Source organism: Eurosta solidaginis, chromosome 4 (assembly GCF_040869045.1).
Source record: "Eurosta solidaginis isolate ZX-2024a chromosome 4, ASM4086904v1, whole genome shotgun sequence".
Classification (NCBI taxonomy): Eukaryota; Metazoa; Arthropoda; class Insecta; order Diptera; family Tephritidae; genus Eurosta; species Eurosta solidaginis.
This window is the reverse complement of record NC_090322.1, coordinates 254,888,060-254,910,768: the sequence shown is the minus strand read 5'-3', so window position 1 is coordinate 254,910,768 and position 22,709 is coordinate 254,888,060. Positions and strand designations below refer to the sequence as shown.

At 39.7% G+C, this 22,709-nt stretch overlaps 1 protein-coding gene across 1 annotated transcript in view; it reads left to right on the top strand.

Moving 5' to 3' along the window:
• Positions 1 to 21,059, top strand: part of LOC137251357 (uncharacterized) — a 447,872-nt gene extending 426,813 nt beyond the window's left edge. Inside the window, exons 4-7 of the mRNA XM_067785787.1 lie at positions 34 to 267; positions 4,547 to 5,384; positions 6,702 to 7,321; positions 14,274 to 21,059. Of these exons, the coding sequence (XP_067641888.1) occupies positions 34 to 267; positions 4,547 to 5,384; positions 6,702 to 7,321; positions 14,274 to 16,529 (3,948 nt within the window). The 3' untranslated portion in view covers positions 16,530 to 21,059. The remainder of the gene's footprint in view (positions 1 to 33; positions 268 to 4,546; positions 5,385 to 6,701; positions 7,322 to 14,273) is intronic.
• The last annotated feature ends 1,650 nt before the right edge of the window (positions 21,060 to 22,709 follow it).

Below are 22,709 nucleotides of genomic sequence, written 5' to 3'. Positions count from 1 at the left end.
TTTATGATGCAAATATCGAAACTTGTGTTTCAGAACGACGACGAAGAGACTCCTTTAACGACATCACGTTATGATTTGGATCTAATGCTGCCCCCAGGTAGTCGCGTCAACGGCACAGCCAATACTGCACATACCCGCCTCGTCACACCAATGCTGCCACCCGCGCCACCTGGACTATCACAACAACAGCTGAAGCGACGTCATATTGTAGCTGCAATTGTCCATAGCGAAAATTCTTATGTGGCCACTTTGCAACGTCTAGTCAATGTATGTATATAGGTTCGGAACCTATTTTCTTCATATATTAGAGTATGGTTTATGTAAGTATTGTGCAAAATTAATGTACCGTCTTGCGTTTTTAATTAAGTATAGTATGGTACTCCTGAAGTTGGTGGTATTCCACGACAGGCGGTTTTAACTTTCGGAAGGCCTTGTGTTTTATAAGAACAAGGGTTGGTATTTCCAAAGAATATATATTTCATATTTTTGCATTCTGCTGAAACGCTTGCATATGTTTTGCACAATACTGTTAATATTGTTTTAGGTGCACGTAGAATTTAGAACATAAAAAGTTTGCTTTTTTCGACTAATATCACCACCTTAGATTTTATTATTTTATTTAACGTTCATTACCATAATCATTATTTGGCCATACCTGTTGTTGTTGTTGTAGCGATTAGGTTACTCCCCGAAGACTTTGGGGAGTGTTATCGATGTGATGGTCCTTTGTCGGATACAGATCCGATACGCTCCGGTAACACAGCACCATTAAGGTGCTGGCCCGACCATCTCGGGAACGATTTATATGGCCACATTGAACCTTCAGGCCATCACTCCCTCCCCACCCCCAAGTTCCATGAGGAGCTTGGTGTCGCCAGAGCCTCGTCTGTTAGTGAAACGGGATTCGCCGCTCGAAGGTGAGGTTGACAATTGGGTTGGAGAAGCTATATATTGCGCTACACATTACTACACTATTAGCAGTACCAAGATAGATAAGTTTTCCCCCAACTATTTCTCGTAATATAGTATTGAGCAGCAGCATCTTGTTACCTTCGCATAGATTGACCTATTGCAGCCTGTTCGCTTTTATTCGTTGAATTATGTTCACGTCAGCGAAAAGCTCTAACAGGTCATCAGAGTTCGAAAAATAGGCCTGAAGATGGCACTACGCTGAACTGGTTTGTGTTCACACCAAAACTTAAAAAGGAATGACAGAAAGTCGTTCCAATATACATAATAATATCTTCCGGAGAACTTTTCTCTCAAACACTCCAAAGGTTATCCATATTTATTTCACAGGTATGAAGAGAGACTTATAGGTCGTGATTTTTTTTTCGTCGAGAGAGGACTTTACTTTTCTATAACGTACCCAATCCACTTGTTGGCAGAATGTTCCTCCGATGTTTTGGCTGGCAATGCTAGTTATCATATAGACTTTTACTGGTTCGAATTTATGTATCAGGAGCGTGATAGTGCTCCGCAAGATCCAGTTTTCTGCTAAATTCACTTCTTAATATCCTTATCTAGCCCGACAGGACTTACAGTCCTTTATTAAGGGCTTCTCTTGCTATCCAAGAATGTGAAGAAGGAATTCTCCATAACATACATCGCAAATAAAGAGGTCCAATCTCCTCGGTTATATTATTCAGTCGAAGACTACTTTCAGTGGGCAAGTGCAAGAGCTAATTGCCGTAATCTCCAGCTATGCTTAGTGACCAACAACTCCTCGGAAAACATACGATGTGTCACTGCGTACTCTATGATCCGGGTCGATATTTGGATCTTATATCGTACCCATACGCATACTGCTTTCGTTTTCGATGTGATCTTATTTTTTGCTCAGGAAACAGCTGAACAGCAAAGAGGGCTTGGTGGTTATTATTATGCTTGAACTTGGTTCTAGGTGATCATATTAGGCGTCTTGGCTTATTCGAACAAACTTAACCAATCTGAAATTATATTACTTGTAGGTTGCATTTTCCCTTGTGTTATTGTCGCCAAGCAATTTTGATGTCATAGAGAGGGCAGCGATTGTATATCTTTGTCATGAAAGGAGGCCCTATTCCCGTTGTTTGCTGCATCTTTGGGTATGAGTGTTCTGATTTACATACTTTATTTTGAACCACCCCGCCTTGATAACAGTCGCGGCGAGACGCTCTTTCGCAGGCCTGAACGGCATCAGCATCTTTCATCATCCTGTATTGGCCCGTCCATCGCGTATGGATTTGATGCCAGCCTTCATGACACACACCACCGGACATCGGTACCTCCAATTTCAAAGGTCTCGACCTTCCATTTAATTGCCTTCATACCAGGCTTTGCTACCTTTTTCATTGGAAGTGGCTATTACGTGACGGATTCCTAGCGCAGTACGCAGTCCGGTTATAGGTTTGGTTAATAGTTACACGTTAAAATAGGGCTGTTTGATCCAAGAATGGCGCCCGCTTGGCGCCGCGTCTCATTGAAAACAGATAGTGCAAATAGTGAGCCATTATACCAAGTATTCCAGCAAAGGCTTAGCTATATGAAGCCACTTTCTAAATATATTCTGGGAGTCACTTACAGTTTTAGCACTGATTATAAATTGTAGAACTTTACAATTTTTTAACTTGTTTAATTAGGTAGTCTAGCCGAAGTTTAGTTGACACAAGTGGGTGCTACAAAAAACTGTTTCGTTTGACAGTAAAATTTGCCAAAAGAAGGGCGTGAAATAAACAGAAAGGTGAGTGTGGAAGTGAAAGAGCAGAAAGTGAGGCAGTGGAGTGAAGTAAAAGGAAAGAGAGAGTAATGAAAGAGGTAGAGGAAGAGAGAAAAAAGGGAGTGGAAGAAGATAAAACAGGTGAGGAGGAAGGGATATCCCAAAATGAAGAGAAAAATAATGAAGAAGAGGACGAGGGAAATGAAGGGAAAATAAAATAATAAAAAGTGGGAAACAGTGAAAGTAAGCGTAAGAGTTGAGCTACAAAGAAAAAGAGAAGGCAGATGTAATAATGGTTTACATTACTATGGAATCTTTTTACATTAGACTAAATCGCAGCGAAGTGGGGATGGTTTACTATTAATAATTAAGAAGTAAAGCTCTTCCAAAGCTACTTGCCGACACTGGAACCTGTATCTTTCGAAAATATGAGTCAGCAGAGCTTCTATGGGTTTTGCGGTCTTCGAGACTGTGAAGGACATAGTCCAGCTGGGATTCAGCATTAACAGCGAAAACAATGTTTGCTTTAAAACCAAAGGGTGAATAACTCTTGTCAACAAGAGCTGCTGTGGACTGAGCAGGCTACTGAAGAGTAAAGTTCTCTCGACACGAACAAAAATCACGCTCTACAAGCTACTTACCATAACTGTCCTGTTGTATAATTAGGAATCATAGAGGGTGTCGATAGAGGACTGGGCTTTTAAAATTTTCGAGATAAAAGATCTCCGAAAGATGTTTGTCCTGTCTGTGATGCCGACGGTTGGTATCGAAGCAATTTGGAAGCTTGGAAGCAAAAGAAAGGGAGACACCCACTGAGTTGGGAGAGGTAGGTGGAGGAAGAATTGAACTCGCTTAGTGCTCCCAATTATAGTCAGTTATTGCGAAATGGGGATAGCTGACGAGACTTGTTACGAAGCGCCTAAAATCGCTTAGGCGGTTTAGAGCCACTTAATGACGATGATTGTATAATGATCACACCACTACCTTCAAGCCACCTACTTTGCACATACTAAATACACTTAACGCGTTGGCTGACAGTGTGTTACTGGTGATCGCATCAAATAATCAACTCACAGTTGCCACCCTTGTGTACATATGTTAGGTTATGTTTATCGATTTAGAATAATAATTTTTATCAAAAATATTAACTAATGCTGCGGAATTTAAAACCGTTTCTCTTGTGTATAGACCTGTTATAGGGTTCTACACGCTTATTACCGGTGGATACATTGGTATGTGTAGAACGACTTTTTTTGTGATCACCGGTGATAAACTGGCATCCAACCATTCATTCATATATATAAAACTTTTGATTGAACATAATTAAGTACTATCTCATTCATTTCATAATACAAATCTTATTTCTTTACATGCCATCCAAATCCTACGTCATGAAATAAGTTACATCACCATCTCCATTGCTACTAACAAATAATATTTATACAAATAGAATAGTGAATACAGACAATTTTAAAAATTAGGTTATTTAAAACAAAGTTATTAATATAACTAAATAAAAAATAGGTACTAAAAATTTCAAAATTTTTATTAATGAAGTTTTCCAAAAATGTCCTAAGCTTGTAGAGAGTTTTTATATTAGATTAAAGAAAAAAAACAAAATTTTAAGTTTGGCACTCAAACATACATGCGTTTTTCAAAACTTCATATTGTACTTAATCCATAATCAAAAATAATCGTATATGTTCTTGAACCAGTCTATTCTCAATCCCGCAAACCACATCTTTTCATATAAAAACTCTCTACGAAAGAATTTGCAATCATCTTTTTCCAAATTCACAAGCTAACTAATTAAACAATTTCCTACCACTCTGTCTTCTCTTCATTTAGGATTATAAAAAACCACTCGAAGAGAGTAACCCACCTGTATTGAGTTCCGCCAAAATATCTACACTCTTTCATCGTTTACCCGATATTTTACAATCGCACAAACTGTTTCGTATTTCACTCGCCGAATGCGTGCGTAATTGGGATCGTGATGAACGTTTGGGTGATTGTTTTGTGAATGCTTTCAGTAAACCACGTATACTCGAAATCTATTCGGGATTCATCAATAATTTCTCAGCGGCCATGGAACTTGCCAAAATGGAAGAGAAACGTAAATCAGCGCTTGCTGACTTTTTCAAAGTCAAACAAATTAGCGCACACGATCGTCTGTCGTTTTTTGGTTTAATGGTTAAGCCAGTACAACGTTTTCCACAATTTATACTCTTTCTACAAGATATACTCAAGTATACACCACAAGGACATCATGATCGTATGTCGCTACAATTGGCTTTGACACAATTGGAATTGTTGGCAGAAATGTTAAATGAACGTAAACGTGAAGCAGAACAATATCAGGGATTCAAAGAGATGTTAGGTCACATCACAGGCACATTCAATGCACGCTCACTCTCATCAACGGATGGTAATCGACCGCGTTATTTGTTACGTGAGGATAATGTTACGCATGTGGAATTCAATCAAGCTGGTTTAATTGTGAAATCTAAACAGCGTCGTTTATTGTTGCTCAATGATAAAGTCATTTGTGTTTCGGTTGCACCGAAGCAGTCGCATGACTTTGGCGCTACAGAGAAGCTGAGTTTCAAGTGGATGTATCCACTCACGGATGTGGAGATTGTGGATAATAGTACTTCTGCAACACTTTCGAGAATATTAACGGCAGGTAAGTGTCAAAGTTCATGAATTTTTAGTTTAAGCTCGCAAATCCCAGCGAAAAGTCTTTAATTTTACCCAAAAAATTTACTTATACAAGGAATAATGGAATCGATTTTTGGGTAGGTTAGATCAAAAGAAAAATGTATTATTTTATCGCTCATTGAGTGCTAAACGGATGCTTCAGTTTTACTGGGTGGTTCTGAGTTCCACTAATGTGAGAACATAAACCTTAGTTGCTACTACGAAACAGATACCAACAAGGCGTGGTCTACGAAATTTTTGGTTTTTCTATAGAACGTGTACTCGTAGGGGTATACCTAGATGGTAGCGGATGCCAAATGGTGACCTACGCTGACGAACTGGTAACATTTATCAGATCGGAAATATCTGAGCACCGCAGGATTAAAACCTTTCTTGACAGCCAGCTGTCATAGAAAATTTATGTGGAGAAGAAAGTTTGAAAGGCTTCGCTTATCTTTTGCTGTTCTGGAGGTGCTATTAAGGGCCCTCACCAAGAGTGTTATATTGACTGTGTTAATTAAGGTTAAGTTATGTAAAGGGCCGTGCATAGGAACTTCGCACACTTCCGCTCGGTGACATTTTTGTCTATTGTGAGGGCCGGGTGGCGTCACATTCGTCCAACCAAGTTACTACCTGGTAGTCCTCAACGAAACGAACGCTTCGTTGGGGTGAAAGATTCATCTCCCCAACCTCTGCCACCCTCTCGAAAAACCGTGCGCCCATAAATATGAGTCGTCTTGCTTGCAGTCATGGATATATGCATTGAAAGTGATGAATCGGCTCTTCTTCCTCCTCATCATGGCAGCTTCTGTAGAAGAAGCTTGTTGGTTTGTGACGAACTCTCACTGCAGATTTGTTTAGCTTGAGAAGAAAGCTAGTTACTTTCCAAAAAATGTCATAAGGGCCTTGAGACCTCGCAAACATCTCGAGTGGTTCACAGCAACTCATATTCCTCGATTTTCCTCAGGAGATAACTCAGCGGTGATTGTGGCCATCTTATTGCAAATTCATTGGACTCCATCTTAAGGGCTTTGAGTATAATATAAGAATGACGAATTGAACGTCCACTCGGATTACTGAATTTTACATTCCTTGATCAGCCACTTAGAGCTTAGAGTTGTTTTACGTGATCCTATTTTCTCGTCAATTGCTTTCTGACCTAGGTTAAACGTTCGAAATTTATGAAATAGGATTCCAGATGCTTATTCCATCAAAGAAGATCTGGACCTTGATGATCTCACTTTTACTTTTTAATTTTTCTCACCAATACCTAATCACTCAATACCACAATCTCTCCCTCCAGGTTTCAATCGCGGCGGAAGTCTAAAATCGAACAGCAGCTCTTGCAACAACAGTTACTCGAACACCTTACCAGTCAACTCCAGCTATCCACATGGTACGCATTCTCTTGACAGCTCACCTGCAGCTCAGCTAACTAATGGCGCTGACAATCTTTGCTCTGAAATGAGTACACTCATGTATGACTACGAAGTTATCTCACGTATACACGATCTCGTTAGTACCCTAAAGGGTACTTATAAAGAGCTTAACACAAATACCACACGTAATGTACTGAATACCATACAAGCCTCCATACAAAGGAAAGATGAAGAAATGGCATGGGTCGATTCATGTTGTTTACAATTGATTGCGCGCAGTAAATCAGGTAAAGAAGAGACCTACACATTCCAAACATTAAATCCGAATGTTAAAAAGGAATGGATAACGGAATTGCGTTTAGCTCAATTAGCCTTGGATCCAAATAATTCGCCTGCTTGGGAAACATCAACTTCAACTGATACATCATCGCTGGGTAATAGTTATGAACAACAACAACAGCAACAGGTGATTCATCGACAATCAACAAAGCTGCCACTTTTTGTCAAGGCGATACCAGTCTACAAGTCACAGCATCAAACCGAGGTGAGTTCGCAGGTTAATTAGTAAAACACTTATAAGTAACTCCGAGGTAAATGAATCCGGTTCCCATTTCAGAAACCTTTCATTACATTCCTGGTCAAGTGCCACGAGCACCGTCCTATGATGGGGGTTTTCCTGATTTAGTCCGTAATTAATCTGGGTATTTATAGCATTGAGCGCGGTGGTGGTGCCGTGCATTTTGCGGAAGCCATGTTGGTGCGTGGCTAGGCGAAGATTTACCGTGAAATGAGGGAGCAAAATGGTTTCCAATGTCTTCGCTACTGGCGAAAGGAGTGATATCGGTCGATATGACTAGCCTTCGTTAGCTGGTTTGTCAGACTTTAGTAGTGGAATTATCCTTGCCATTTTCCATTGTTCATTGACAGATTGAAAACGTGCGTTAGTCAGTTTATTCCCTCATCGCCAAGGTGTTTAAGCATTGGCATAGCTTCTCCGTCCGGGCCTATTGATTTGGATGGCTTGGCCTTGTGGATGGCTGCTTCAACCTCTGTGGGGGTGATGGTAATGGGTGGCACATCGTGTTTGCGTTTAGTGCCCGTCTCTTTGCACGACGTCTGGCTTTGTCTACAGAAGAATGCATTATAAATTGTCGACAAAAGGCGCTCGCACATTTCGCCGAATCAGTTAAAGTTTTCTCGCCGAAGCCTATAGATACTTTATCGTTGTGTTTAGTTGGATTGGCAAGGGATTTGCTGGTTGCCCACAATTTACCAATACCCGCAGAGAGGTTGCAGTTCCTTAGATGCTCCTCTCATTTGGTACGTTTGTGTTCATTTACCAGACGCATAATATCCGAGTTGAGACTCCTAATATGGGGTCTCTAAGGTCGAGATCTCTCGCCAGGTCACGTTCTCTTGCTAAGTTGGCGCCTTCAGTCGGGAACTTGGATATGATTTCTTCGTTTATCATGCAGAAAGTCGTATTATCTATTTGCTCTGCTAGCTGCCTGCCTCTGATGCCGACCGGCAAGCTGTAATGGCAGATATCGTGGTGAGCATTGAAATCGCCAAGGATAGGGCGGTTTTCGCCACAGAGAAACGTGCTGATATCGAGGCGATAGCCACTTGGACAGCAGACGGTAGGAGGAATATAGATGTCAATTATGGCTAGGTCAACATCGCCTGACCGGATGAGTATGCCTTGACTTTTAGAAAAAGTACCGATACGGTACTCATATAAAATACTTACTTACATACTTAATTGGCGCTTGACCATTTAAACGGTCGTCCAACAAGGCCGTCCAACAAGGCGCCAAGGGAGTTTAAATCGTTGTCCACTTGGTCCTTCCAACGGAGTGGGGCCGCCCTCTACCTCTGCTTCCATAGGCGGGTTCAGATAAAAACAATGTGTTGGTCGGAGCGGTGTCATCTTTCTTTCGCATAACATGGCCTAGCCAGCGCAGCCGCTACGTTTTAATTCGCGGGACTATGTTGATGTCTGCGTGGAGCTCGTACAGCTCATCGTTAAATCTTCTTCGGTACTCACCATCGCCAACGCGTAGAGGTCCATAAATCTTTCGAAGAACTTTTCTATCGAACACTCCCAGAGCCGCCTCATCTGATGTTGTCATGGTCCATGCTTCTTCACCATATAGCAGGACGGGTACGATAAGTGACTTGTGGAGTATGATTTTCGTTTGCCGAGAGACGACTTTACTTTTCAATTGCCTACCTAGTCCAAAGTAGCATTTATTGGCAAGAGTGATTCTTCGCTGGATTTCAGAGCTGATGTTGTTGCTAGTGTTGATGCTGGTTCCCATATAAACGAAATATTTTACTATTTCGAAATTATGGCTGCCAACAGTAGCGTTGTTGCCAAGGCGCATATGCGCTGACTCTTTGCTCAATGACAGAAGGTACTTCGTCCTCATTCACCATCAAACCCATATTTACTGCTTCTTTTTCCAGTTTGGAGTAAGCAGGACTAACGGCGCGGGTTTTTAGGCCGATATAAAATACTCCGATCAAAGTATCGATGCTAGTACTCATACTCAGTAAAAGGTAGCGAGTATACTCGATCCAAATGGGTACTTCGAAGTTTTTACCAAAACTGAAGAAACTTTTTCTTAAATGAGATCGTATGTTTTGATTTTAATAGAAAACAAGTAAGGCAGTTTAAGTTTGGACGAAACCGAACATTATATACCCATTTGTGCGCTCTTACATATATTTTAAGTAACGTGTATATATACAAAGATATTGTGACTTTTTTACATAACAGGCTCAGCGTACGAATGTTAAAAATGGAGATAAAAACCGTCCGCCAAAACAGCACCCCTTGCTGTGGTAAGGCCGACATTACTTCCCGAGAAGACTCCGTTCAAATACAGCCGAAAATTCCCCTGGCTTCAAATCTCCAATAGGCACGGTACGCATAACACCCTGGATTACGAGGTTGGCAGTTCTTGGTCACCGACGTTCACTGCCGATATATATTTCTGAAACTTGTATGGATTCTTTGAATTACATCATCTTGTTCTACATCGAATCGAAAAGCTTTTTTTGAATAACAATAGCTCAAAAATGGTAAATCGAACAAATAACATGGTGTACTAGTCACCACAACACGACAACTTATTAGAGACAATTTGCTACCAATTCCATAGTTTCACATATTTATATTGATTGTTTGAATCAAAATCACGTTCGGTTCATGTTAAATGGGGTTACACTGAAATGACAGCCCTGGATCTGTAAAAATCCCGAGTCGCTCGGGTACATAAAACCTGCTACAGTGATCGTATGGAACGATACTGCTCCAGCTTTTCAAAGTTTTTTCTTTTTCATAAACAAATTTTAAAAGTAGCAAATATTCCAAACATCTTTCGATATTTGCCCCTATTTTGAAGCGATTTATTGAGTTTTGAAAGCAATTAATTATTTATTGGTGAACTGGTAGGCTAGGCTCAACTATGTACTTTAACCAAAAACAAATTGCTTAGCTACGGTATGGTTAAGGCGTCATTAAGGCGTTATGCTATGGCATCAATAACAGAATACATTAATTTTAATAAGGTTGATTGCATCAGCTGTTTTATACGGAGTTTGCCAGGGTCATAAAGTACTTATTGAGCAATTTTCTTTTTATCTCATTTTCTATTCATTAAAGAGGGAACTTTAAAGCTAAGAATAAAGTTTCATCTCACAACCTAAGGCATTTGCATGTGTCACACTTTCATTGCATACAATCAAAAATATTTTTTTAAATCGTAATTATAAACATTTATTTCAAGATAACGACTAAGTCTTATTCTACTAATGTTTAATTATTAAATAAATACAAATACAAATATAATAAAAAGCTTCGTTTATTAACACACAAAAAAAAATATTGCCATTTTGACTGCTGATTAGAATATCACCATACCTCAACTGCCGTTTCGAAAAAGCTCTATCTTAGAATACATTCCATATGCTTTGACGTGAGCTGCGTGAAAAGCTCTTAAATGGTGCGTTCAGCCGAGTTAGGGGGATTTTCCACTCAGTAGTCGATATATAACAACACCCTGCAATTAAGGCCGAATATGTTTATTTAAAAAGCTTAGAACTTCATTATTATTTACATTTGTAAAAGCAGTCGGTAAATGGGGGCGATCACAATAAGGATTATGTGATACCACCGCACAAAGTTCTCCATTTATAACGCCCGGTGTACCAGGATTTACAAAGCACCTTTCAGCTGTAGCATGGGTAGCACAAATCATTGATGGTGTGAAAGATTCTCTTGGCAGGTTATAAAGCCTCTGACAATCAATATATTCCAATGAAATCAAGACATTAGATAGGAGTGGACGCGAAAACTCCTCTACAAATCTCTTACCCCATCTAAAAACTTTTATTTCTCTCCTCGTGTCAAATGAGCAACTGCAAAGTGGTATTGTTTGTACTCTGTCGTTCAGGTCGAACTCCTTATCCACTGTCACCACAGCAATATTCAAATGATATGTATTGGAACTAAACTCACGTGGCAAGGCTACATGCTTCACTTTGCGAACTTGTCCTTGTCTTTTATTACATAAATTCGTTACGCCGGCTACAACAGAGTACTTTTTCTTCCGACTATCCATACAAGTTGCAGCTGTAATCACCTTTTGCGAAGTGACTAATGAGCCAACGCAATCATTTGGTCCGTTATCACGTATTGATACTAAATAGGGACTTAACTCTATACTCGAATCTCTGCCACCTTCCATCTGACATTCCGAATTCGGATAACTCAAAATGCTGCCAAGAACGACAAATAAGAGCGCTAAACAATTGCGTGAGTTCATTTCAGTTTAAGACTATTTCCACCGGTTTTTAAGTATAAACTACATCAAGATCAATTTCGTGGACGCTATTTATACATAATTTGGTCGTGTGAATGAAAAATAAGCAAAACAGTTTCCTACTAGATTCCAGGAATTCGAAAAAAAATAACAATTTTTTCACTCAACCCATTTAACCTTGAGTATATATTTGGTTAGAAGTGCCTAATTAAAATTTCAATGCCCTTAATGATAAAAAAATTTGAAATATTTATACAGCTTTTTAAAATAAAATTTCCATAGAAATTTGTTATGTATTAGCTTTATATTTTTATGGAAAGAACAAAGCGTGCACTTAATTAGTTTCATCTGTTTCCAAACTGCGTATATGTTCTTTCGTAGACTGGCACATAACCAGAGTTGGGAGCAGTGCAATAAATTTTGAGTAACACCACTGCTCGAACTTAAGCGGATGACATAATCAAGATCTTGTTCAAAATGTTAATGAGACCTTAACGATCTTTGCAAACTCTTAACCCCATTTTCCCTTTTAGGCTAGAACGATAGTCCGGAAAATATGTTCTTAACTGCAGATACAGGATTTCGTGGCCCAACTCTACTTTTTCGCATTTACCTATGAGCCGCCTGCGTCTAGCAAATGGTTGTTTAGGGAGTTAACGAGAATCAAGTTCAATTTACTCACAAACTTCTGTGAGACAGAACTGTCGCTGGGAAGTGGAGTGGAGCGGGGTTTTTTGTACTCTCCACTCTGAGTGATGATTCAAAAAAAGCTTATTGGGCACCTGAAAGCCAGTTGTTGTTGTTGTTGTTGTAGCGATAAGGTTGCTCCCCGAAGGCTTTGGGGAGTGTTATCGATGTGATGGTCCTTTGCCGGATACAAATCCGGTACGCTCCGGTACCATAGCACCATTAAGGTGCTAGCCCGACCATCTCGGGAACGATTTATGTGGCCACATTAAACCTTCAGGCCATTCCCTCCCTCCCTACCTCCAAGTTCCATGAGGAGCTTGGGGTCGCCAGAGCCTCGTCTGTTAGTGAAACAGGATTCGCCGCGGATAGGTGAGGTTGACAATTGGGTTTGGAGAAGCTATATATTGCGCTGGCAACCTGAAAGGTTGCTCTACACAGCCCCTTGAATCTGGTATTTTAGTCGCCTCTTACGACAGGCATACCTACCGCGGGTATATTCTGATCCCCTAACCCGCTGGGGTGCCTGAAAGCCAGTGACTGTGAGTGGTGGTCTACCCAGATAATATGTCAATAACGGCCAGAGAAAAATTTTGTTTTGGTCTAAATGAGTATGCGAACTAGCTTGCCAACCCTACTACAATAGAACAACCTTTTTTGTGTTATGATATCATATCCCTGCTTTCAGGCTACTCTCGGTTAGAGGAGTACTGCTGGTATCGACTGAGAGAGTTAAATATCTCGATATTCCATATTTAATTGAAAGCTGTCAGTTAGGAAATGGGGTCTCTCGCCAAGTTCCTTACGAATGGAAGGTGTGACCTAGAAGTTTACAAGTGGACGTATCAACAGGTCTCCGAGATGGTCGGCTAATACTTTAAGATGAAGGTTCCGGAGCATACCGGATATATATCTGGCAAAGGAAGGGCAGGGAATATCTTTATCAATAATATAACAACATACACTGCGTTTACGGTTAAGAAATGTAAGATATAATCGGTTATGTCCTGAGTGGGGGGTTGCTATACACTAAATGGGGTCACACTGAAATCGGGAATAAACCGGGGTTTCGAAGGCCCTGAATTAAAAATTGGCGCTGCCGAGGGAGACCTTACTCGCGCTCGTATCATTAATATAGATGGGCTACTAGTCAATTGAGGAAGCGCTGGGTGGAGACTAAATCTTGTAGGGTAGTTTGGGTTCACAAAAGCTCAGTTATCTCTGATAATTTGTGAGAACATCGTCCTCCATGGTAAGCCATGCTGCGGGACTCAGCATACTGGAACACCTTTTTTGCTGCAGAAGCATGGAGGGTGACGTGGTGAATTAATCAGTTTAATTTAACCTTAGCTGTCCATATATTTCTTCTCGCGCTACTTAAGCCCACGGGGGGCTTTTCACAGAAACACAGCGTTTATAGAAGTTAGTAGTTACAGCTGACGCCGCTATTAGTTAATTATTATAGACCTAGTATATGCTTCTTAAATGAGTTTCTATTGGTCAAAGGCATATGCGATGCAACATAACCTAACTTACTCGTGATTCAAGAACCTCATTTATCTTCACTAAATATTTTCACATGAAACAGGCTTATTCTGCTCTAAAATCGGCTTGTTTTATCCCATCCACTTCTACATCATCCTTTATTTCTCCTCCCTATTTCTGTCCTTTCTCCATTCCCTCTATCTCTCTTAGCATCTCACTCTTCCTCTCCCACTCCTGATTTCTCTTTCAATCTCACTTACAATCAAACTCTCCATAGTTTGAGTTCCACTCCCATCCCCACTTCTGCTCCAACTTCCACTCTCATTTCTCCACCCCAACCCCCGTATATACTGAATTCTACAACGAATATTGGATAGCTTTTGCCAATAATTGCAGATTTATGAAAAATTTAGCCTTTCTTTTAAAGGACGCGTGGTACCTTCCGTTGTTCTAAAATTAATAAATCTTCTAACTCCTACAAATTTTCCATTTCAGGTGCGCTGTGGATGTTATTATACAATAGCCAATGACCTAAAGTTGAGCGGCAATGCACGCCGACGTCACAAACAACAAAATTACCTCTGGGTATGCACTAGCGATGGTACATCATCACACATTGCAGTACTATCACAGCATCATCAACAGGCGGGCAATTTGCGCGATGTTGGCTCATTCGATTTGGTTGAAACTCAAGTGACCGCTATGGAGTTCGTAAAGGGATTGGATGGCAACAAGAAACGAGAGGAACATTGCAACCTTCTCGGTGATCTGGTTTGGATGGGCACGGATAGTCGACGTATTTTAATTTACACGGCACAAAATCCCGAGCAAGAAGAGCAGCTGGGCTGCAGTACCGTACCTGGTGTCGTTACACGTATACTCTATCATTTCGATGTTGTTTATGTGGCGCTCTCTAACGCTATAATGCTCATTTATCGACGCTCCTACGATGGCGTTTGGATGTTAAAGGATCCACAGGTGGTGCAGTTGGGCGAATCGGGTTTGTCAGTGCCCAGCCTCTTACCAATCAATATGAATATTTATGCTTCGTGCGCCAATCGTGTTTACGTGTTGAATGCGCTCAATGGTGAGATACAAAAAAGTTTTGAAGTGCAACATGGCGCCAATCAACAAGTGCACGTGATGGCGCATTCAGGCATTGGACTTTGGATTTCGTTGAAGAATTCGAGTGTTTTGTGCCTATATCACACAGAGACCTTCAAGCATTTGCAAGATATCAATATTGCATCGAGTGTACTGCGCAGTGACAGCAAGAAAGAGCAGGCGGTTAATAATAGTTCGGTTTATGTAACGGCGCTTATGGCTTGCAAGGGATTGCTGTGGGTTGGCACAAATGTAGGCATCGCTGTGACGATACCTTTACCGCGCCTCGAAGGTGTGCCCATCATAAGCGGCAGCATTAATATGTCATGCCATGCTCATTTTGGTCCCATCACTTTCCTGCTACCACTCATACCACGGGTCTACCCCAGCTACAAACATCCACCAACACAAGCGCTGCCTGTTGCCTTTTGCACGGAACCCACCGTTACCACACCCAGCATGGGTGATGACCTACAACTGCCCGCAATTGATGCTGATCCCAAAAAACTTACCGAAGCTGAACTTGATGAATCGGTAGTAATATTGCGACGGGATCTACCAAAGGACGATTCGCTCTCAGGCACTGCTTCACCTGTGGCGTCAATGTTGCGCGAGCTTAGTGTGGATGCTGATTCCAACACCTCTTCGCCGCGTTGCTCTAAATTGGATAAACAAAATTCGTTTGATCAATCTCTCTCGAAAATACGCGCCTCACTTGTCAACTCACCAGCGCTACATCGCAAACGTTTTCGTGATTTATCCTCTGATTCCGCGCGTATGGCTAAAACGCTACCGCGCGGCTTCAACACCAGCATGCACTCAAATACGAGCACACTCAATCATGGTGAACATGGCTACTGCGATGTTTATGGTTTATATGGAAAATTGATTTTTGTCAAGGAGGATTATGATGCCGAAGAGGGCACACAAGGTAATCTCATGGATATGATGTATGAAGGCATGCGGCGCTCAGACCCCGAACTCGCGGCCATACCTGGCAAAGTAAGTACTCTAGATCGGCGACTACGAATGAAAGCATCACGTCCACGTTCGCTAGATCTCTCCAATTGGTCGGTTGACTCAAAATCTTCAAGCTTATACACATCATCGGGTAGCGAGGAGAGCATGGGTATACGTTTGTTTGGTGGACGTTCTGTATCGCGTAATAGCAGTAGCGCTAGTCACAAAACCTCGGGCAATGGCAGTGATTTGGGGAATATATCCGAGAATGGTCTAATGACCACCACCACCGAAATACAACAACATCACAGCACACCCAAAACAGAAGAGAGTCTTAAGTTACTGGATATGAAAATGGCGAACGCAAAAGGTAATGGCACAAGCACTAGCGCCACGGGTGCATGCACACCACCACCTGCAGCAGTGGCGACGCTCAAACGTAAACAAAAACAAAACAGTAAACAGCAACAACAACAAAACGCTGATGGACCACGCACAATCATCACACTAATGGGCGGACGCGGCTATTGGCGTCATATTTGGTATAATAATGCACATTCGCCGGGCAGCGGTAATGGCTGCAACACTAGCAGTAAATCGTCAACGCTTAATAGTAGTGGCGCATCTACGCCATTGATCGCCAACTCAAATGATGCTCACATTGTGGTGTGGGAGAAAAAATTATAATCTCAGGAGTTTGAGTGGCGCCCGTTGCAACGCATCGCGCGTCGCGGTCGTGTACGTTTTCGTGGCAGTTTCATCTCGCGTGAGCGTGGCAATAACAGTAATATGACCAATAGCGGTTTGGGTGTACTGAGCGTAAGTACGCTGAATGTGCGCGGCAGAGAGAGTGGCTTTTCGTCATCGATGTGTGGAAGTAACAGTGGGATGGGTTTCAAACGTTTTGCCAAATTGAAGCGTGGTGGCAGTTTGAAGGAGTTTTAAATCTGAATCAACTCATTTGTGGTGTACTTGTACAATCTTTTTTGTATGAACAAACTTAACAGTTTTCTCTTACTATACTAAATATACATACATACATTAAATGTATTATTTGTATAAGAAAAATTTGTTTAATAATAAGTATTGAGATTAAGCTGAACTGCATTATGAGGAAATTATTGTTGTTGTTACATAATAAAAACAAATATAAAATTATTTAAGTGAAATCGTTAAGCAGTTGCTACTGATCAATGTAATTTAACTGCGAATGAGCTCCATTATCTTCTAATGGTATGTAAGAAATGGGGCATTCCATGTAAACTCATCCATCACTAATTTTGCTAAAAATTAAGATATCTTCATGTATACATAGTTCTTTCTTTCTTTTCGGAAAAGATGCAAGAAAAAGATTATTACATAGTTGATTTATTTTTTCTATTTTTAGTTATGAATTTTTGAAAATATCGGAAATTTTTTATTATAACAACTTTTTTAAAACTTGGGTCCAAACAACGTTTCTCTTTGTCAGTAGTTAGCTGTGACTCTTACAATTTGTGGAAAAATTAAAATTTTGCAAAAACTGAAATACAAAGAAATATCTTATAGTGATTGAATTGCAGATCAATAAAAACTTTTGTTGATGCTTGGAAGTTTGAAGTATTCTGCAGTTTTTCACTCTGCTTTAACTGATGTTTAGGCTGAGCTAAAGCGGTACTATAGTGAACCTATTAGTTATTTGTGTTCGTGCGCAATGGCGTCGACTATACCCAACAAGCATTTGGACTTCAGTACCATTAGAAATCATGTTGACAACTATCACACTTCTAAAATCACAAGCGTTATTTCGAAACAGTGGCTCAACTAGAGAATTGTATGTTTTCAGCAAAAGACGGAATTTCTTATAAAACAAAAATTGCTGCTACTTAAGTTTAAAAAAAGATAGTTCTCAACACGTACTCAAGTGTGGGTCTCTAGTTCGACTCAAATGTTAGATTCCACTACTACAGAATTTTCACGAAAATAAAGTAAAACGTGTATTTTTTATTTATAACGCTTCATTACTGCTACCAACCAGGTTTTTAATTTCGCGCAATGAACAGCTGTTGGCTTTGGTGGTACCGCTTTGGAGAAGATTCATTTTTTCAACTTCACCTCAACTCGATGTAGGCTATCAATTGGAGAAATGAGCTGAATATTCGTTTCTCAAAATCTTTCAAAAGTTACAGAATAATTTGGTAATGACGTTGGAGATCAACTCGAAAACTATGAATTTTAAAAAGTTGTCAAATGTTGAATAGTGATTGGATAATAATGTTGGATATCAACTCGAGAACCAGGTTTAAGAATAATGTTGGATATCAACTTCATAACTAGATATATGTACACATATTTCTCGAAGATTGAATAAATATTGTTCCAGTGTTTTTGGGGTAGACCAAATCCAACTGCTGCCTTAACTACAAATTATCTAGATAATGAAAACCTAAAGTTCTCGTACAAAACAGAAAACCAAAAAGGCGGCCTTGAACTGTGACTGAAAAACTGCTCTGGAGTTTGAGCAAACTTAGTTTTCGCTTAGGTTAACCAACTAGTGAAAACCAGGCTTTAGAAAGCAATTCAAAGTAAGATATGGGTCCCAAAATTATTTCTATGAATCTGAGAAGCCTAGAATATATGTAATTGAAAAAAGTTACAACAAAGTTACTAAACAGTGGAAGGGATAAAAGCGTTACAAAAAATGGCGGAAAAATAGTAAAGCCACAGGCAGAAAGTCAAAATCTCACAGCTTAGAGATGTATTACGCGAACTTCGCTGTTTAAAAATTATGGCGCGGAGTGATAGTCAAAATGGAATAGGTTTTATATTTAGATGCAGATGCAAAAAACTGCAACTAAATTTAAAACCTATTTTATTGTGACTATGACTATGCGCCTATATATTTTAAAATAACATTTAATTTATAATTAAATAATTTGTGACTTTTTGCGAATAAATGCGCTCTATTAAAACAAAAAAAGACCTTCTCCCCCCCAGACAAAAAAGTGGATAATTTCATCTAAAGCAAGCCGATCATGTCAAAGAATGTATCCAGCCAATGTAAAAGAGAATCTTTAACGGCTAAATATTAAAAAAACTGTAGACATATTTGTACAATTTTTAATTTTTTACTTGTATTTAAGAACTTAATTTACGTAAAATTTGTTGGAAAACAATGTTGAAATGCAAATTCTTGAATTTAAATTTTATGTGTGCCGGTCGATACAGAGTTTTGTGACCCTCTTTCTTAAGCTAGTCTTGAAACAATTTCGTAACGACACGATAACAATGAGTCGGTTGAATGAAAAATAAGCGAAAGCTTTTTATAAAATTTGAGAAATTTTGTAGAAATTTTTATCAGAAAACGTCAGTATGAAAGTTAAAGTTATAAAAAAAACTCAAATTTTTGTATCCACTCGACCCAATGCCATAACGATATGTTTATCACTCCGTACCAACATTTTCTAAAAAAATATTTTTAACGATAGAATTAAGGTGAAAAAGCCGAATAAACAGCGAATTTACCGAAAAAATGTATGCCGTTATTTTGCGTAAAATTCGAACGATGCATTCAGAAAATTATTAGAGCGTACGATTTCTCGAACTTGTTCGAGAAGAGTTTCTCGCGATTCTCGCCTTCTCGCGAGATTCTCGAATCTCGAAGTACTTGTAATACTCGCGAGCTTCTCGACTTTCAATTCTCGCGAGATTCTCGAAATACTCGTAATACTCACGCGCTTCTCGACATTCAATTTAATTGGCTGTTTATATAGAGCTTACTATTTGTTACGTAGCACAAGCGAAAATTTCCACAAAACCACAATTAAAAAACACCGAAATGTATAGAATACTGACAATGAAGCGATTGAATTGAAAGTCGAGAAGCTCGCGAGTATTACGAGTATTTAGGGGTTCGAGAATTGAAAATCGAGAAGCTCGCGAGTATTTCGAAATTCGGAATCTCGCGAGAAGCCGTGTTCTCGATGCCTCGTTAAAAAATTAAATATTGTGAACAATATTACATGTATAATAAATATGTTTTGAGTGAAATGTCATTGAAAAGCAATATAATAAAAAAAAATTCACAAGTAAAAAAACTAAGTTTAAAAAAAAGTTAAAAATTAAGTTTATGTCGAGAATCTCGCGAAATTTACGAGTACTTCGAGACACGAGAATATCGCGAGAAGTCGAGTTCTCGATTTCTCGGGTCTCGAAAATCTCGCTTGTGTTCGAGAAGAAATCGTAAGCTCTAAAAACTATCACTCAACGGCTTCATCAACATTTGTGCTCGCTGAAAGCGTCCAATAACATTCATAATAATGGAAACAAAATTACGACATTTTCTGTTCTTCATATAAAACTCATTGCCTAAATTTTACTATCTTCCGAGAAGAAATCTCGAACACAAGAGAGATTCTCGGGACCTGAAAAATCGAGAACTCGGCTTCTCGCGAGATTTTTGTATCTCGAAACTCTCGTAAACCTCGCAAGCTTCTCGTTGCGCAATAAAGCCGCTGAATTAGCTGTATTCCGGTGTTTCTTACTTGTGGTTTTGTGGTAATTTTCGCTTCTGCTCCGTAACAAATCGTAAGCTCTATATAAAAGTGAGCGTCAAGAAACCAGCGAAAAGCCGAGACTCACGAAAAATAGTTTTTCGGACAAACTCGAGAATTCATAAGCTACTATCTTCCGCTAAATGAAATTTAAGGCTCATTTGCTTATACAGAGGAAAATATTCGGAGAAATAAATACACAAACGTACAAGAGCGCTTAGAAAAGCCAATACGGCGACACTATTCCTAGAAAAGGTAGTACTATTAGCTTACTTGTAAGAACTACAATAATTACGAAAAAATATTTTGTGGCTTCAAGTCATATATTGACTGACTACAACAAGCAACTTAACCAAAGAGGATAAATATAATAAGAGTCAGTCTGCTACGAGTGGCGAGTAACTCGCTGGAAATTAAAAAAAATTGATGCCTAACTCTTTCCAGGAGGGACATTTTAAATTGTCTCGCATTTATCCATACCGCCTAGGCACCTTATGCAAATGTGATTTTTGTAAAGAGAATTAATTAGCTAATTAAATACAGTCGGAAAAATAAACACAAATACCCCACGAAAATGTATAGAAGAAATGTATGCACATCTCGCCCAAAAAAAAACCTACGACTACCATAACGAAAACATTATACAAAGTAACGAGTGATGTCTCTTATTATATTGTAACGAATGTTAGCAGCACTGAGCGATGCTATCGTCCCTAAGCGATGCTAACCAGTGACGTGAATGCACATCAATAATTCATCATTATGTATCTACATAAACGAATAAATAATTGCGTCTACACATATGTACGTATACGAACATCTGAGCGGCAATGCACAAATACATGCATATATCTTATCTGAGTTGTCACAAGAGAGAGCAATAATTTGTGCACGTAGTTGTGGCTGGCGATTTTGTAGCCGAAACAACTAGTAACTTCTGGAAATCGAAGAGCCTAGAAGTATGCAGCGTAAACTATAAAAGCAGTGCAGGCGAGTAAGAAGTAATTCAGTTTGATTTGAGTTGTCAAGCAGTTGCGATTAAGACGATATCTAGCGAGCAATAGCAGTATTATTTTGAATAGTAGAGTTTCATTGAGCTATCAATCAGTGTGGTTATTAAGCAAGCTATTCGCTGCACAGTTTGAGTGTATTGTGAAGTACTTTAATAAAGGCCATTTTGCATTATTACAAATTGGAGTTATTTATTCAACAGTTTAGTGATTCGAACTTAGCAGAGGATTGCAAATAAGAGGATTTGCAAGTAAAATTCGTTACAATTGGTGTCAGAAGAGGAATTGTTGAATAAATTCCGAAGATTGGGAATACAACTAGGACATGGCAAAGTTCAGTGAATTGAAGATCCAGCAACTAAAGAAGGAGTTGGAGAGCCGTGGATTGAATACAAGCGGCGTTAAACTTGAACTTCAGGCACGGCTACGAGAGGCAATGGAAGCGGAAGGAATTGATGTGGAAAAGTATGACTTTCATCTTGATGGCGAGGAAGTAACAAAAATTGAAGAGAAAAACGAAACATCGCAGACAGTTACGAGCACAGACTTGAACATGATTTTGGCTGCAATATCTGCTCAAACATCGACAGTGGCTTCTCAACTGGAATCGCAAAAGACAGATATAACATCCATGATGGAAGAACAGAAGACACGTATTGCAGAAATGTCGTCAGAAATAACATCGAAAATTGAAGCACAAGAAACGCGTATTTCACAAATTTCAGCACAGATATCATCTCAGATCTCCACACAACTAGAAGAGCAGGAAGTCCGTATATCATCTAAACTGGAAGCGCATATGGAAGAAAAACTAACCCAGTTTCATGAAGGCTTCAGTGGTCGACAGGATAAAATCGAGGCCGAGGTGGATGCTTTGAGAGGACGTATCGAGCAGTTGCAACTAAATCGCCCAGCAGTTTCAACGAGTAATCCAAAGGTAAAGACACCATCCTTTGACGGTTCTGTTCCTTTTCAGGTCTTTAAGCTACAGTTTGAGAAGACCGCAGCAGTGAACCAATGGAATGCTGAAGATAAAGTTGCAGCTCTGTTCGTGGCACTGAAAGGGCCTGCCGCGGAAATCTTACAGACTATTCCAGAGTACGAACGGAACAGTTATGACGCATTGATGGCTGCTGTAGAACGGCGATACGGAAGCGAACACAGGAAACAGATATTTCAAATAGAATTGCAAAACCGCTACCAAAAAGCTAACGAGACTTTGCAGGAGTTTGCTTCGGACATTGAAAGATTGGCTCATCTTGCAAATGCGGATGCACCCGTGGAATACACTGAAAGGGTAAAAATCCAGAGTTTCATAAATGGCA